This window comes from Rhipicephalus microplus, chromosome X, assembly GCF_043290135.1.
Source record: "Rhipicephalus microplus isolate Deutch F79 chromosome X, USDA_Rmic, whole genome shotgun sequence".
Taxonomy (NCBI): Eukaryota; Metazoa; Arthropoda; class Arachnida; order Ixodida; family Ixodidae; genus Rhipicephalus; species Rhipicephalus microplus.
The window spans coordinates 304701614-304717413 of NC_134710.1; the positions used below are offsets into that span (position 1 = coordinate 304701614).

The following is a 15800-nucleotide window of genomic DNA, read 5'->3' on the forward strand; positions in this document are numbered from 1 at the left end:
CGTTCGTTTCGTACGTCTTTCTTTCTGTTTGAGGAGAATTGTCGAGCTGTGACGATTCTCCGTGCTCGTCCTGTGTATGCTCCTTTCGTGCATGCTTTCTAATGGAGGTGTGCACTGCAAGTTTCGAGCTGTTCGCCATTCTTCGAGTGACATTGCACTTTGTTACTGCAGCATTCATTTTTTCCCCACTTGTGGCAAAACAATGGACATTGAATGTCAACTACCTCGTCGAGGACACGTGTTCTACTTATTCCTAAAAACGGGGATCTACTGATTCCCAAAAAGGCGGATCAGCAGTGTAAATTATCATATACCTGAGTGGGTTGCGCCAAGATATCGAGGAACTAACCAACAAACAAGCCTCAATCTCAGCGCGCGATTGTTCTTGTATTCACCACCACCGGAGTGCGATTGCCGCGGCCAGGAATCCAACCGATGCCTTCGAACTTTGCAGTGCGACACCCTACGTGCTAAGCTCACACTTGTGCTGTGCTTCAAACTACTGAAGCTGTAACTATCTGATGTTCGCAAATTTGCTTAGAAGTATGCTTATTTGTCACTGCGTAAAGCGAAGCTACCTCACAAGAGCGAATGCTTGGGACAGTTGGTATGTAGTTATACTGGCGAGTTTTTTCAGCTCGCGAACATAGGAAAAAAAGGACAGAGTATAACGAAAGAGCGCTGACTTCCAACTAAATTTTTTTTCGCAGAAGGGTAAAGTGTATGTGTAGAAAAGGACGATGAAAAATGACAACAAAGAAAAGGGCAGGTAAAAACGAAAAAAAAAAACAATTCGATCTCTAAAATGAGGTGCTGTCCGTTTCATGGCCGATCCCCTGTGGTGGGTTGCGCCCGGACTCTGAGGACCAACCAACCAACCAACCAGCCTAATAATAGGAGAACAACAACAACAACAACAATTATTGTATTAGTAGTTTGTATGAGCTACAAAAGAAGGTGACCAAAAACAAGTATCAGTAGTCAAAGCCCGTGTGACGGGTCCTCGATTGCCCCAAAGCCCAGCCAGGTAATAAAATTTTAACTGTGAGAATGCAACAAATGGGGAGCTTATAGGTTTTTCACCTTGTAAACAATTTTTTCTCGCCTAAATAATCTCGCTGGTAAGCTGAGTCAAATGTCAATTGCCATTATCGCACACCGATTGATGAGGGGCGTGTAAGTGCAGTCCCGGCAACGGATACCGTGGATGCCTTTGCACCACATTGTGCACCGTTATTTCGGTGCTCTCGCGGGCAGTCGCTTATGCATTTGTCGGTTTGTCCAACATTAGCCTTCCTACACGTCAGGGCATCAAGTAGACTCCCACTGCGCATGGGACCTAGCCTGACCTGTGCGCAACAGAGCAAGAAGCAGAGTTTGCACGAGGTGTTTAAACCGTTTGCCTAGTCTCTGCAATTTTTCAGGCGTTACACGTGCTTTGACTAGTGATACATTGATTAGACTTGTCTTTTTCCCTCTTCTTTTATATCGGCTTTTTTTATTGTCCCTTTCTGCACATATATTTCACCCCTCTGCGAAATAAATTGAGTGGGAAGTCAGTGCTCTTTCTGTCTACTTTGTCCCTTTTTCCTATGTTCGTGCGCTGAAACAAACTTGCCAGCATGAAAGTGCGGCTACTTCGGCTGGCTGTGCACTGTATGATAGGAGTGCGTCGTTTCATTTCACTTACTATGGTGGTGGTGGCTGTCGCGTTCTCATTGTTGGTACATGGTCACTCAATCATCTTCCTAAAATGATTGGTTAGTGTGGTTTGTGCAAACACTGAAGAACCAAAATGAAAAACATTGAACGTGCTTTTGAACAACGCATGTATTTTTGTCACCAGTGAATCAGTGATCGCGCAAGAACAGTAGTAGTGAGCAGCATACTCTAACGTGATCCGCTGCTCAATCTTTTGTATGAAAAGTGATGCGAGCAGCGTTTACGTGGTCCTCTACGGTGACTTAGTACCGGTTACTTGCGCCAATGCTTTCGGTTTTCATGTCTCTGTGTTTTTCACTGTGTCCCTGTTCGATTGTTGAAGCTTTCCATAGTAGATACTCTTTACAAATCTTAGGTCAATCAATAAATATATTTAAAAGCTAGAAACAGCTTCCTGTTGTCTACCTAGAGAGAATTTGTCCCAAGGTCGAATGGAACAGTTTTCATAACTACACTGTATGTATTCACTTTCAGCGGATCAGCTTGACGGCTCTTGATGTGTACAGGTACACATCAAGAGCTGTTAAGGTGACTGATCGGCACAAAACAAAACTAAAAATGTCGACCGACGATTCAGGAATATGTGCATCACTTGAAAGGTGCCATTATTTTATATGGCCTGGCTCCTGTGAGCTGGCTCCTACAACTGTGTAGCGCCACCACTATACTGCAAGAGATTGGCGGCATCGTCAGTTATTTTGCCCTCGAATATTCGTTCAAAATATCCTCATACGTATATTTCAGAAATTGACATGAGCTAAAGCTATAGTTATCACGATATTTTAACCGCCAGAACTTTCACACAAGACGCGTAGTGTCTAGACCAAGCACCAAAAAGTAATTTTTGCACTCACACAAAAACATGTGCTTCCACGTATCAAACGAAGTATGGAGTGCTGTCTTTCGAGAAGACGTGAAAGAGCGAAACTGCCATATTCTTATCAGACGTTCAGAATGAATGGGCGTCGTTTTATTTACAATCAACCGGCTTCGTTAGGTCGGCGTGAGGCCTGCGCATGAAATTGTAGCTCGCATGACACGCCTAAGTTATCGAACGCGTAAGAACTGCACGCCTGTAATTATTTTCTTGAACAGTAACGTCACTCTGGTCGTCTGCTTGATACGTTCGTAAGTGCTTTGGTTTTGGTTTCGTCGTTGAACTTAAATTAATTTTATTATGCAACAATAATTACTCGAGGCCACTTTTTGCATGTCTCAAAGCTGTGATGGGTTCAAATTCTTGCACTCGACATAACCACTTAACTTCGGAAACGATAATGTTAATTAATTTGACTTTTAATAGCAGTCTTAAATAATGTCCTTAACTATCGTTATGTGCATGTCGCTTTGGAAAAAAACAATCGTTAAAGCAGCGAGCTATTATCGCACTTTTCAGATTTTGGAGAGTTTTTGACACATTTCTTGAAACACCTGTATTTATGAATTCCTCTTGATCGATCACTGTGAGTGTATATTTTGAATCCTATCATAACTATAATAATAGTAATGAGTTCTGGGATCTTGCGTGTCAGAATCATAGCGTGATTGTGAGGCACACCACAGTCTTCTTATTTTAGATTACCTGTGCATATATCTTATTGTACAATTAAGATGAAGAAACATGCAATTATGTAATAATGAAACAAGTAACTATTAACAAACTAACCAATACCGCCCAAATTAAATCGGGGAAGGATTTTGGTGCTAAGGCAGATTAATAGTGGCCAGTCATGTGTCTTGGTCTCGTAAATGTCACAAGTCATGAATGGGCATGCTTTTTTGGTTTCATCGGCTGGATCAGTTTGTAACGCCAGTATAGCCGCGTACGCACACTTTAGAGGCTATTTCCATTCACTACTGACTTAAACCAATTATTCGCATTATTCGTGTTACAGAGTTCACGTGACTGTTGTGAGTACGAGCGTGCTTGTTGGCATCTGTTGCAGTCCAGTGCGAGGACAGAAGAAGCAGAGAAGCGGCACCAGCTCCCGTTGTCTATCAGAGACCACGCCGGAGATGAAAAGGAAGCGCTAGCAATGAACACTCCACCACTGTAGCCAGTCTGATGCAGGAAAGCAAAGAACCCAGTCTGTTCATTCCGAGCCTCCTTTCGACTCCGCAGTGCCTCACGACAAAACCGTCTCAGTGAAAGGAAAATGTGTTCTTTACAGCAAGAGCTGTTTATGGTTAGGATAAAAGAAAAACCATTGCGCATCGCTGTCACGGATTGTGTCTATTGGCTTTGCTATCAGTTACGTCGTTCTCAGTGTCGTACCGAAGCACGCGCGCCATTGGCTGCCCTGCGAGTGACGTCGTCCATCCCGTTGCAGCCGTGGCACCGTGCGCCAGTTTCTATTGAGAGCTTCAATACATGTAAGCCAGGAATCTTATGAACTACCGAACAGGGACCATTTTATAAGAGCGCCGATAGTGGAAACGAGAGAGCTCGCGTTCGCCGGCTGATGCTGCAGCCCGGGCACAAAAGCAGGCCCGGAAGGCCGAGTGCCGACAGCAACTGCATACTGATGATCCGGCAGCCTTCCAAGCCGCACTAGATCGCGAACGAGAATGCAAGCGCCGATAGCGGGCGGAATCTTCAAACCACGCCACCGAGTTAGCTGGTGATGTCAAATGATTGCAACCTCGGTGCGCCGAACAAGTGGCGCTGCGGGCACAACAGCGCCAACGTCATGACTGCGGGAGTGCGTTCACTATGGCGAATGCCCGCTTTCGGCCGGAGTTCCTCCAGTGGTACTTAAGCTTCGACTGCGACGTCTGTGACCGTCTGTGGTTCGAAAATTATCTGTGATTAACGCATTGCGAAACGCATTAGACCACTCAATACACTCGCCGCGTGATCATGTGAGGCACAGTTTGTAGCATGTGAAATAAACACTGTGGTAAACCCAAGCAAAACGCGTCTCTAAACTCATTAAGAAGCACGATCTTATAACTAATAGTTGTAAAAAGCCTCATTACAGCGTCGGGTTGAAACCACTGCTAAACATCGAGACCGCACGCTTCAGCTTTCGGTTGTTAACCATTTGTACGGAGTGCTTGGCCGGTAATTTTTTCTTATTGCTGAACCCACTGTCAAGCCATTCCTACATACATATGATCTCAGGATAATTTTAGTATATGATGAGATGTAAAATGTTTCTACGCTCTAAAAAATATCGAGTAAAAAGGGTGCCTTTTGTCCCACAACAATAATTGTCATCAGGCTTACGTGGGCTTCCTTTCTTGAAAACTCGGTGCTGGCCACTTTCCTATCAAGAATGCAATGTAAGCCTGATAATGGGCATGTCAATCGTGACCGGAATGTACCGGGTGCGGGGCGATAGCGCAAGGATGGAACGCAATATAGATGATGATAATTGTTGTGGGACAAAAAGACACCCTCTTTACTCGCTATTTTTTAGAGTGTAGCAGACAAATTAAAAAAACAGACACAAAAAAACCAACAACACACACCATAACACATAATATATATATATCTATATATTTGCTTAAACACACATGAGGATGAAACATACAGAACAAGTTGCACGCGATGACATCTTGTTCAATGTGGGATGAAAGTGTTATGGATACATCAAGCTTTGACCTCTCTCTCGCATGTTCTTCAAGATGTTTTGAACAGCATGGACTATTTGGTGCTGGGGCTTTATAGGACCCAACGCTTCATGCGGAGTTTGCTGAAGGCTCTTCGAAGCGGATCACATGTGGCACATTTGGTGAAAAACGTAAAAAAAATACACATAAATTCCTGGATCTCTCCAGCGCATGGTCTTCATCGGTGAATTGAGCGTCCTCATTTGTCACTAAACATGTTACAGAAATATACATTTCAAAGAGGCGCGTGCAGGGGCTGCTACGATTGTACAGACCTTTGGTTTTATGCTTTCTCAGTGTGGCACTGACATGCGATTACTTGCTTCGCGAAGGCATTTAGAAGCATGTGCACCAGTACGACCTACTCTCAAAAACTTGAGTTACCATGTGATCGATTCCCGCACACGACAGCCATTAACTTCCGTGCTGAAGATAATTTTCTTGTTTCTCTCTCTTTTCTTTTTTATCAAGACAACCACATTGAGCCTGAAAATAGTGACAGCAATACAAGGCAGACTGGTGAAGAAGTTTAGTCCACAAATGCTGGCTAGCTGTTTTTGATAGAGTGACAGGGCTCATCAACAGCTCCGCATTACAGATAATTCTGACTTGCATTTTGCGTTTTACCACCCGTAAAAGTTTGTAGAGTAGACACAGAAGAATACTAGTAAATTAACCCATAAACGAAAGGAACTGGCAGCGTTGCGCACTTTGTGCATTGCGGACCGGTCAAAGAAGTTTCGCACAGCCACGTAGAGATAGTCCTCGTAGTGCGTGTCCCGATCGCATCCAGTCTACACATTATTAGGCACAGCTTAATGGGGCTAGTTGATTGTGCAACATCTAACACACGAATCGACAGATCGTCACGCTTGGCACAGCGATCCGCGTTTACGCCTTCAGTAACTGACAACTGTGGTCCTTGGCGAAAGGAGCCCCACCGGGGCACACTCGTTTCGGCACTGTCCACTGAACCTGGGAGCATTACGATGACCCGTGAAGAGCGGCGTCCAAAGTGAGAGGCTGACGTAGCACCATGCTCGCTGCAGTCAATACATTGACTGTAGTCAACGTTGCCAACGCGTTGGGGTGGCAGCATGCGCGCGACAGGAAAAAGAAGGCCCGGCAGGTGCTTTGACGTCCTTCAGTTACGTTGCCCCATGGTCGTTATTAAAATTACTTGAAAGCATCGCTCTCAGCACTTATCCTTTTTTCTCACTGTCGCACGAACTTGTAATCTGGTTTTACTCCCATAATCAAGCCGTCAGCCAATGTCCATGATTAGCTTGCCGCTTAGTAGGAAATCTTTGCAGCCTTCAACAAAACTGACGCGCCGACTCCGGTAGCTTGCATCAGTTCCCTTCCTTGTAGTTGAACCAAGAATGATCGGGGCTGATGGGAAGATTGCTGATAAAGATGGTGACGTTTCGCGGTTCATGAAAGCATGGCCCTGCAAGAGTCACTTGGATGCCTACAGCTGAAGTTATCGGAAGTTGTGTCTTTTTTCCTGAGGCCACCACTGCCGCCCAGCTCTGGGAATGTCCACAGAAACACACCCACTCACAGTTCGGAGACTTCGAGCTTCCCCGCCCTGTTGGGCGTCCCCATTTTGGTGAGGAAGACGCTAGCGTAAGGGCAACCACCGTTCTTGTTGTTCCTGTTAAGGTTGTTGCGCTCCGCCACCTCAGGGCACAGAAGGTCGGTTGAGCCACCGACGGGTATGCTGATATTTTGCACTGTGCCATTGGACAGAACGTACACCTCGGAACACAGCTGTGCGGAGTCGAACTCGCGGTCCTGAGTTTGCCGGTGCGTGTCCGTCGAAGAGGACGTGCTTCCCGACGGCTCGGCCACCGCGTTTTCGTCCAGTGAGTTGCGGTCTGCGGCCCTGCAAGTGGCAAACAGATATGACACGCAAATAATTTGTGCAGTCGGCCTTGTGATTGGCATGTTTGGGGAGGCTACGGGAGGGGAAAAGAAAGGATGGCTGAAGTTATATGGAGATGTGTATATGTTTAGACCTATATAAAAGTGGGTCATTCTTTGTTATGTCATCATCTGCTGGCATAGAGGTACGTGCAAAAGGGTGTTTGGGCACACAACTGCTGCAGAGAGCAGACATGCACGTGCTTGTAAACCAACTTAGATCAGTTTCGGACTGCGTGCCATGATTACATTTCTCAAGTCTTATCACCACACTCGATATCTTCGATGGGGAAGGATGGGAGGAATGAAATGCCACGCTTAATCTGCATTATTTGAAAAGTTTGTATAGAGCTATATTTACGACCTAGGTTTTTTATAGTTTGAAAAAGACATTCACAGATCTAAAAATATATTAGTGCGAAGTATTCCCGTTGAGTGAGCACACTTTATCTGACGATTGGTCTAACCGTTTTCATAGGCCAACTCCAAAGGTAGTGTAGGCCCGTCTTTTTGAAAATACAGGCTGGGGCTCTATTCTAGCTATCGATAGTTCTCGTCTTAACTCTGGGTATCTGCCGCTTGTGCAACCATTTCAGTCTAACCTTATTTACGGCACTCTTCACTAAACGAAAGGCATATAAAATTGATGAGTCTCTGGGTGGAGTCGAACACTCGTTGCATGTGTTCCTCAAGCACAGCAGCCTGACGCATCGCTTGATGCGTTCGAATACCTCACCCTAAAATGCGTATTGCCCAAACCGACTTCAACGCTAGCTTACGCGCGCCGAATGCACCAGCCCTTGTCGTGCCACTGAGACGTTTGTGTCTCACGCTCACCTATCGGCAAGAAAACGAATCTCTGAACGATAACTGTAATCTCAGCGGAAAGAAAAAAAATGCAAGCTAACTTCAAAATAAAAAAATTAATGCTGAATGAACAGAAGGTAAACAATGTGCACAAGTGAGTTGTTCTTCCTTCACCTGGTTCATTGTTACTACATTAACTATTTTGATTGCGAAGTATGTATCCCAGTGTCGGACTTGGTACACTTGCTTGAATATAATAATGTGCTCCATTTTCAAGAATCACTGTGTCATGATCAATGTAGACATCACCAATTCACACTCATTTTAAAACTTCGCCAGCTGTTTGGATTTCCGAAACACGATCCTTCAGTACCCTTCATCTCCCCAAAGAACAATGCTGCACGTGAAGACGCGCTATCAGATATGGCGACTCAGCTTCTAAGGCAAAGCATAGCACTGCTGAGCACGGGGTGGCTGGTTTTATTTCATGCAATGCCAGCCACGTTTTGGTGGTAGAAAAAAAATAAAAAATAAAAAAAAAGTCCATTTGTACGCGTGCACGTCGAAGCAACAGAGCTGGTCAAAAATTAATCGGTAAAGTCCCACTACGGCTCGTAATGATATATAGAGTGGTCTTCGCACGTATTTTTCTTTCCGTACCTTCAGTGCTTGTAATTCTTGTCTCTATTCGAGCGACGCACGCGCCGTTCCTTCCAAGACAAGCACAATGCTTCACTTCGCTTATCTGAGTTCGAATGTAAGGACTGTGCTGTTATAATTTCTTGCAGCCTGATATTTTTGAGCAAGACATGCTTGTGAATTGATCATTCATAAGGACTCTTGTTTTTCTAACCACAGTTTTAATACGCCATTGAGAACGCTCAGGATCTGCTAGTTTTTTTTTGGGGGGGGGGGGGGCGGCGCTGTCAAACTCTATAGAGAAGAGGACACAGTAACTAGCAAACTGAAGGAGCACATCTACGTCATGATAAGAGAAATGTGTGCCATAATGGGCCCTAAAGAACTAAGTTGTGCTATGTTACAGGTTCATGCACATTAAACGATGCTAAAAAGAACGACCTAAATGTTCAATCTAGATTGAAGATCTCCTGGTCTAATAAGACAAAGACACGTCTCTCCATCAGTGTCATAATTCAATTTTGTGCACATAACAAGAAGAGGAAAGCGGTTAGGAGACAGGCATAGATCAAACGAAAGGGCTAAGAGAAGTCAAATGGGGGAAAGAGTACAAGGCATGTGTGAAGAGGCGCATCATGCTGCAGTGCTTGTTTTCCTACAATATACTAACCTTGTCTCTTCGTCTTCTTTATACCATTCGTTGTCGTACGAGTGCATCCAAATCGGGTTCGACCTATGAAAAAAGGGGCGTAGATTTTTTGTGTTCACTACTTGGTTTTCTAAAATCATAAGAACAGAAACATTGGCCAAATTAGTTGAAAGAAATTTTAAAACAATCTTTCTGTCTCTCTTTCTGTTTTCATCTGAGTCTCCTAAGAACAATGATTCTGCGTGGCTCAGAATGATGTACTTGTTCAGCGTTCGAGCCGCCTTTAGGCATTAGCCCTTCCGTCTCTGATCATGCCTGCGTCGGTAATGAATACTATCGATAACTGCATCAACATTTGTACGCCTCCACATGTAAAAAGCATTACCCTATGAATCAGGGGTTTTATTCCGCGAGTGCGGGATGATTAACGAGCTACTAGAATGTATCCAGAATTGATGTTTCCAATGCATATGACTATTAGAAATTCTGACTCGAATATTGTTTCGTACACATAAGTCCTTATTTGCCGAAGTGATCACAGTGATTGACCGGCAATCGTTCATGTATGCAGATGAAAAGTCACTCAATCAATTAGCATAGCTTTCAGAACAATCCATCTCAGTTTTAATGTATAGTATGTCACACAGTGTTACCCACGCAACTTCATTTTGCCGCAAATTTTGACTACTATATTCAGTTGGCCTTGAAGGTTTTAATAACTTGTGGGTACATACTGCAGCACATAGCGTGATCGCAGCATAAAGCGCTAAGTGCCTGAAATATCTGCGCTTACCGGGAACGTGTACCACACGAAGCGCTCACCATATATACATAAACTGAATCTCCATTGGGGCAACAACATGCACAGTGCTTATTCAAAGCGCGCAGTTTTTAAACACGGAATCGCGGAGGCGTGGTTTTGTAAGTAGGTTCGCAAACCAGCAGCAACATTAAGAAAACTCATGAATAAAAAGTTTGTAGAAAGAAAAAACCAAGTCAGGGGGCACCGCGTGAAAACTAGGACAACTTTATTTCATCGGTATTCGAGATAACGGTTATTTTGTCAGTTTGCTAGAAGTTGCTGCAACTGTTGAAAGAGCGGAACTACTCGTAACCTAAAGGGCAGAATTAAACGAACGGAGCAGCAAGTTCTCCGTATATGGCCGCGTATCCCATGCTTCAGAAAAATTCGGGTCACGTTAAAGGATAGAGGTATAGAGGTTGTTCTAACAGCCTCTTACCAGGCAACACCAACTTCTAGGCTGCTGAACGATTACCTCAACGGGAAACGGAAGGATAAAAAAAAAGCGTGATGATTGTGGTTTCCTGCGATATAGAATTTTTTTGGAATGGTTTACGATGGGTTTGTGGCTATTTTAGTATTCACACGCAGCCACAGTTCAATTGGCCCAACTTAAAGCTGTATTAACAGACGCTTGGGAGCACACAAGATTTTACAGTGAAAGCTGTTATGAGATCAAAAATCGGGTCACGCGTTGCCGTAGTTGTCCACCACTGCCGCCGCCGCCGGTGTCCGTAACCACAACACACGAAATTTAAAAAAAACTAGTACAAATGACACAGTGGGGCTCGAGCCCGGATCTGCTAGGTGTCAGCCTAATATATTCTACAACTGAGCCACACTGGTGCTTGGGACTTGTTGGCAAACTTGCCTTAAGCAGGCTTGATGTCGGGAAAGCAATCACGTTAATACGAGTTATAAAAGGTTTTAAAGCAGCGAAAAAACAACCAGTTGTCGCACAATGCGAATAGCGTAAAGAGTGGGTCGCCCAACGCTCCACCCCATTACAAACGCTTGTTCTTGTTCAGGTATTAACTGTGTCGCATACCCACTTCAGGCACAATTCCTCGTCGTCATCAGCCTCTGCATGAACAATTGGCACATAATTCCTTGCAAGTGTTTAGTGGATACCACGCTTCTAAGAATAATGACGAAAGCCAGCATAGCGAATGCCAGCCTACTGCAAAAAACATTTGTATTATTAATGCCGTAGTGGGTATCAAGAAAGCGTGCTTGCAGCAGTTACCCAATTAGTGTTTAGAAAAGGCTCTGAAAGGCCTTTCTTGGAGCTTTCGCTCTGACTGTACTGCGCCTTCCATGCAGGCTTGGCGTTTTTTTTTTTAAACTAACAGAAGCACGTCGAAATTAGTATTGCACTGTAGTGGCTGGGGCTTTAAAGCCACATTTTGGGAAGACAGATGGGTTAAACAGACTACACGTTATCGGCCCGTGTGAAATTTTTTCAGACAACGTATCTCAATATATATGACGACAATTGTGTAAAAGCCAATCTTTAGCGACATTGCGTAATAAATAACTTGCATTTTGAATCTTCATATTCACTAATTTGCATTTTGTTGCTGAAAATACGCGTGCTTTGTTTAAGTTCCAGACGTCCCCACGTGTCAGCTAGACCGTATTTGGTCATCTTCACTCATTGCATATAAGCTACTCCTTGTACCAGACCAATGAATATTCACTCAGTAGTCAGTGCTTGTGTTCGTAGCTCTTTCCGCTAATCCCACACCGTTCTGCATGCACTCCAATGCTTTGCACTGATTCCAGGCCACGAACATGAACCAAGCTACCCTGATCACCGTTTCGGTTTATAGCAACTCTGATGATTTGAAAGTATGGTAGTTATCAAACTCCACGAGGCCACAAGCATAGCTCAATATTGTTAATTTTTTAACAAGCTCTCAGATTGGCAACTAAGTAAAAGCAATATAATCATGGCTTCGTAAAGTTCCTCAATTATATCATGCGGAATCGAGCAGAACAGCACGTATAAAGCCAAATTCACCGGACTTTTATGATTCATTGTTACAACTGAAGGCGTGCAGCCTCCTAAACTTCAGCCAACCAGAAATCATTTGAAGGTATAAGGTAAAAATCAGGGAACAGTCCTTTCACCAACCCTTTGCTCAAGCGATAGTCCGAGTGATTCCACTGGAGCAGGTTTCCTTTGACAACACAACGGCGCATCCAGTCTAAACCATCGCCTAGGTTCACGACGCCGTTCTAACATAACAAATTAGGATAGCAAGCAGCGCAAAGCAAATACAATTTTAGCTGATGGAAGCATTGAGAGTCTAGGCCTTTGCCTCTATCTGAAGAATTACAAGAACAAACAACATCAATTACCAAAAACCAAATAAGCGTGCTCTGAAAAGAAATGTCGAAAACAAGCAGAAGTTAAGAATCGATCCTTTAGATTCAACCCTAAATCCTGGAGCAAAAGCAGGTACGTGTGCCCTGTCAGCATTAAAAACATTTTCACAAAAGAGCACAAGCTCCTGGAAATTTATAATCGTGTTCCACAGTATCAATTTGCGGGTTTGTCACTGTGGAATACGGTAATGACAGTTTTATGGTTGCTTCTATTCAAAACAAGGGGATGAAATAAAAACGCAGCTGCTTCAGATTGAAGGCTCTTGATCACCGAAGTGCTGTGTATACTACAAGCAACAATTAAAGGGCTCTCTCAAGCTTCACATTTCAAACACTCACCTATTAGACAAGATTTAGAATAGCCCACAAAATCAGTTTTATTTTTCTTCCCCACTGAAACATATGACGTATCATCTCGTTTCAGGATGTCATTTTGTCACTGCGGCAGGCGTTCGCTGCCGTTAATATCTCCCGGTCTCGTGACATATTAACAGCGTGTTTGTTTCCCGAATATCCCGTCGGCCTTTGCAAACTCTTAAGAATCTGACGAATCTTTGATGATGCTGTTCTTGAGAAGAGTGTCTATGGGAATATAAGGCTTTTCCCCCAGCAACAGTAACAGAAATATGCAGCACGAATACACATTAAAAGGCTCACTTTCAATGAACGGGCGTGTTAACGCATGCAGTGTCGAACCAGATTTTTTTAACGCATTGTGAACTGCTCTGTTAAATGATATAATGCTTAGATTATTCTGTCCTTCCAATTTTCACATGTGATTTTCAATAAAAGTAACAAAATTTCTTTTAGGGGCGAAGCTCCTCTTGGTATAATTTGTCATGCATCACGCGTAACCGAGAGAAGAAGACACGAGAAGGGAAAAAAAGGCAGTATCTTCCAAACAGTATAATAGACGGCGCTGTCTCATAGATGTACATAAAAATTGCAGTTGAGTGAGGATATTCTAGAGGGCGCTGTACCGCTACTTCCCGATTGGTTGCTGCGCGTGCTGTGCCTGGGTACGCGGAGAACGGGCGCCTCTCTCAGTCTCTTGGATAGTCGCCGTACGTGGCGGATCGTTGCTGGGACATGGACGAAGCAGCGCGGCGGGCGCGTTGAAGACGCTTGCGCTCGGCTTTCTTGGCGCTCGTCTCGTCGGTGTTACCCGCGCGATCTGCATTCTCGAACGTGATCGGACGCATGGACACACGGGTGGACACACGGACGGATTGACGGACGGACGCTTCACCCCACTCATCATCATTCACTCCGAGAATATGCTGTGATTTTTTTTAAGTCAGACTTTACGTGACCTGGATCTTAACTGGCACGGATAATTGGTCTAGTCTGCACGCCCTTATTCAGTTAAAAAATCTTAACTGGAGCTGGATGTACTGTTCTATCGTAGACTCGTTTCTGTGACCAGAGTACTTCACTTGTGCTGGTTATTTCGAAAGTATTTGCAGTATATTGCTGCACATTTCGTTGCACAACTTACGACAGGTTTGCGTTTTGTCAAATTCTGGAGAACATTTTGTAAAAAAGAAGGCAAAGAAGCTGACTATGCCACTGCACAAACTATCAATATAACAAAGGAAAGATTGCCGACAGCAGCTGCGACCTTTGCTACAGCGCTAAGCAGAGTTATTAGCGAGAAACGGACGCTCACTGACCAGCACTTAAGCGAAACTACGAGGTCACAGAACCTCTGCAAAGGCATTGCGTAACGAGGTGAGCTGCCTTCAGGCACACAGACATCGCTTACCCTTCGACTGAGTGCTGGTTTGTGTTTGGCACATCCATGCGGTTTAACGCCGAATCCCGAGAACCTAGAAGCGAGGAGGTAAAAAAGAATCAGCACAAATACGCCGTGTGAAGCTTATGAAGCTTATATATATATATATATATATATATATATATATATATATATATATATATATATATATATATATATATATAGTCTAGTAGATCCTCCGTGAGCGGTCACAACGTGGTTTATTTCGACGTTTCGGCCTAGAGTCTGGCCTTCATCAGGAATGATGAAGGCCAGACTCTAGGCCGAAACGTCGAAATAAACCACGTTGTGACCGCTCACGGAGGATCTACTAGACTATATGCAACGCTACGGCCACTCAACCACCATGCCTGCCTATATATATATATATATATATATATATATATATATATATATATATATATATATAAATATATATATATATATATATATATATATATATATATATATATATATATATATATATATATATATATATATATATATATATATATATATATATATATATATATATATATATATATATATTATATATATATATATATATATATATATATATAATATATATAGCGCACCACAGCAAGCAGCAGCCCCAGCTGCTGTTCGAGGACCACCTGCATTTCTTCATTATTTTTTTGGGCTTTGTTCTCAACAGCCAGACGCTTGGTGGATGCGTGACGTGGTTTCGAAATACTCTACTGATACGCGAACACAAGAGGCACGTTCCGTTGGAGTACATAGGACGGGCCTTCCCTTTTGGATTCAGCTATGAAAGATGCTCTATTCGCTTCAGCTGCTGTACAACAACGAACACTTTAGAGAACAACGCACAAATTTTATCGGTCATGTGATTCGATGACGGTCGCCACCCTAATATACCAAGAATACAAGTAATAGACGTATAAGGTGCGATGCGCATGCATGAACGCGCAATTTCACGTGGCACTTAATTGAGCCGTATCTGAACCAAAAACAAGTGAACTGAGACAAAATTTCCGTATGCTACTAGCTGGTCACCGTTACCTTGCCGTAACTTCAGAGTTATACTATATTGAGACAATGCTTTCAACATAGATGCATATTATTTCACTATCTTTTGCGTTAAAAAAACTAGTTATGTTGCTATTTTATTCGTAATTACAGTACCAACGCTCATTTTAGGGCACTATCAGTCTGTAGTATTACTGAAACAAAACAATTGCTAATTGATTCCAAATGAATGCATGGATGTTAAATAGGTCTCCTGAAGGTCGTAATGGGCTTAAACCAACACCATGTTCATCTAATTTCTATTATATTAAACTATGCATGCGCGTTCTCGAAAGTTATTGGTCACAAAAGTCAATCAATATCTTTAGATAAAAAAGGCAAGCTTCCAATTAATAACTATCGAAAAAATATTAACCCTGTTTAAGCCGAGGCCTCGAAGAAATTGATCAAGGCACCAGTGCTTC

At 43.3% G+C, this 15800-nt stretch overlaps 1 protein-coding gene across 2 annotated transcripts in view; it reads right to left on the reverse strand.

Annotated features, from left to right (window-relative positions):
- Positions 1–5205: 5205 nt before the first annotated feature.
- Positions 5206–15800, reverse strand: part of Cad88C (cadherin 88C) — a 169731-nt gene continuing 159136 nt past the window's right edge. Inside the window, exons 34-36 of one of the 2 annotated variants that reach the window (XM_037413788.2) lie at positions 14317–14380; positions 9380–9442; positions 5206–7225 (exon numbers count right to left, since the gene is read on the reverse strand). In XM_037413788.2, the coding sequence (XP_037269685.2) occupies positions 6898–7225; positions 9380–9442; positions 14317–14380 (455 nt within the window). In that variant the 3' untranslated portion in view covers positions 5206–6897. The remainder of the gene's footprint in view (positions 7226–9379; positions 9443–14316; positions 14381–15800) is intronic. The other variant, XM_037413789.2, reaches the window with a different exon arrangement.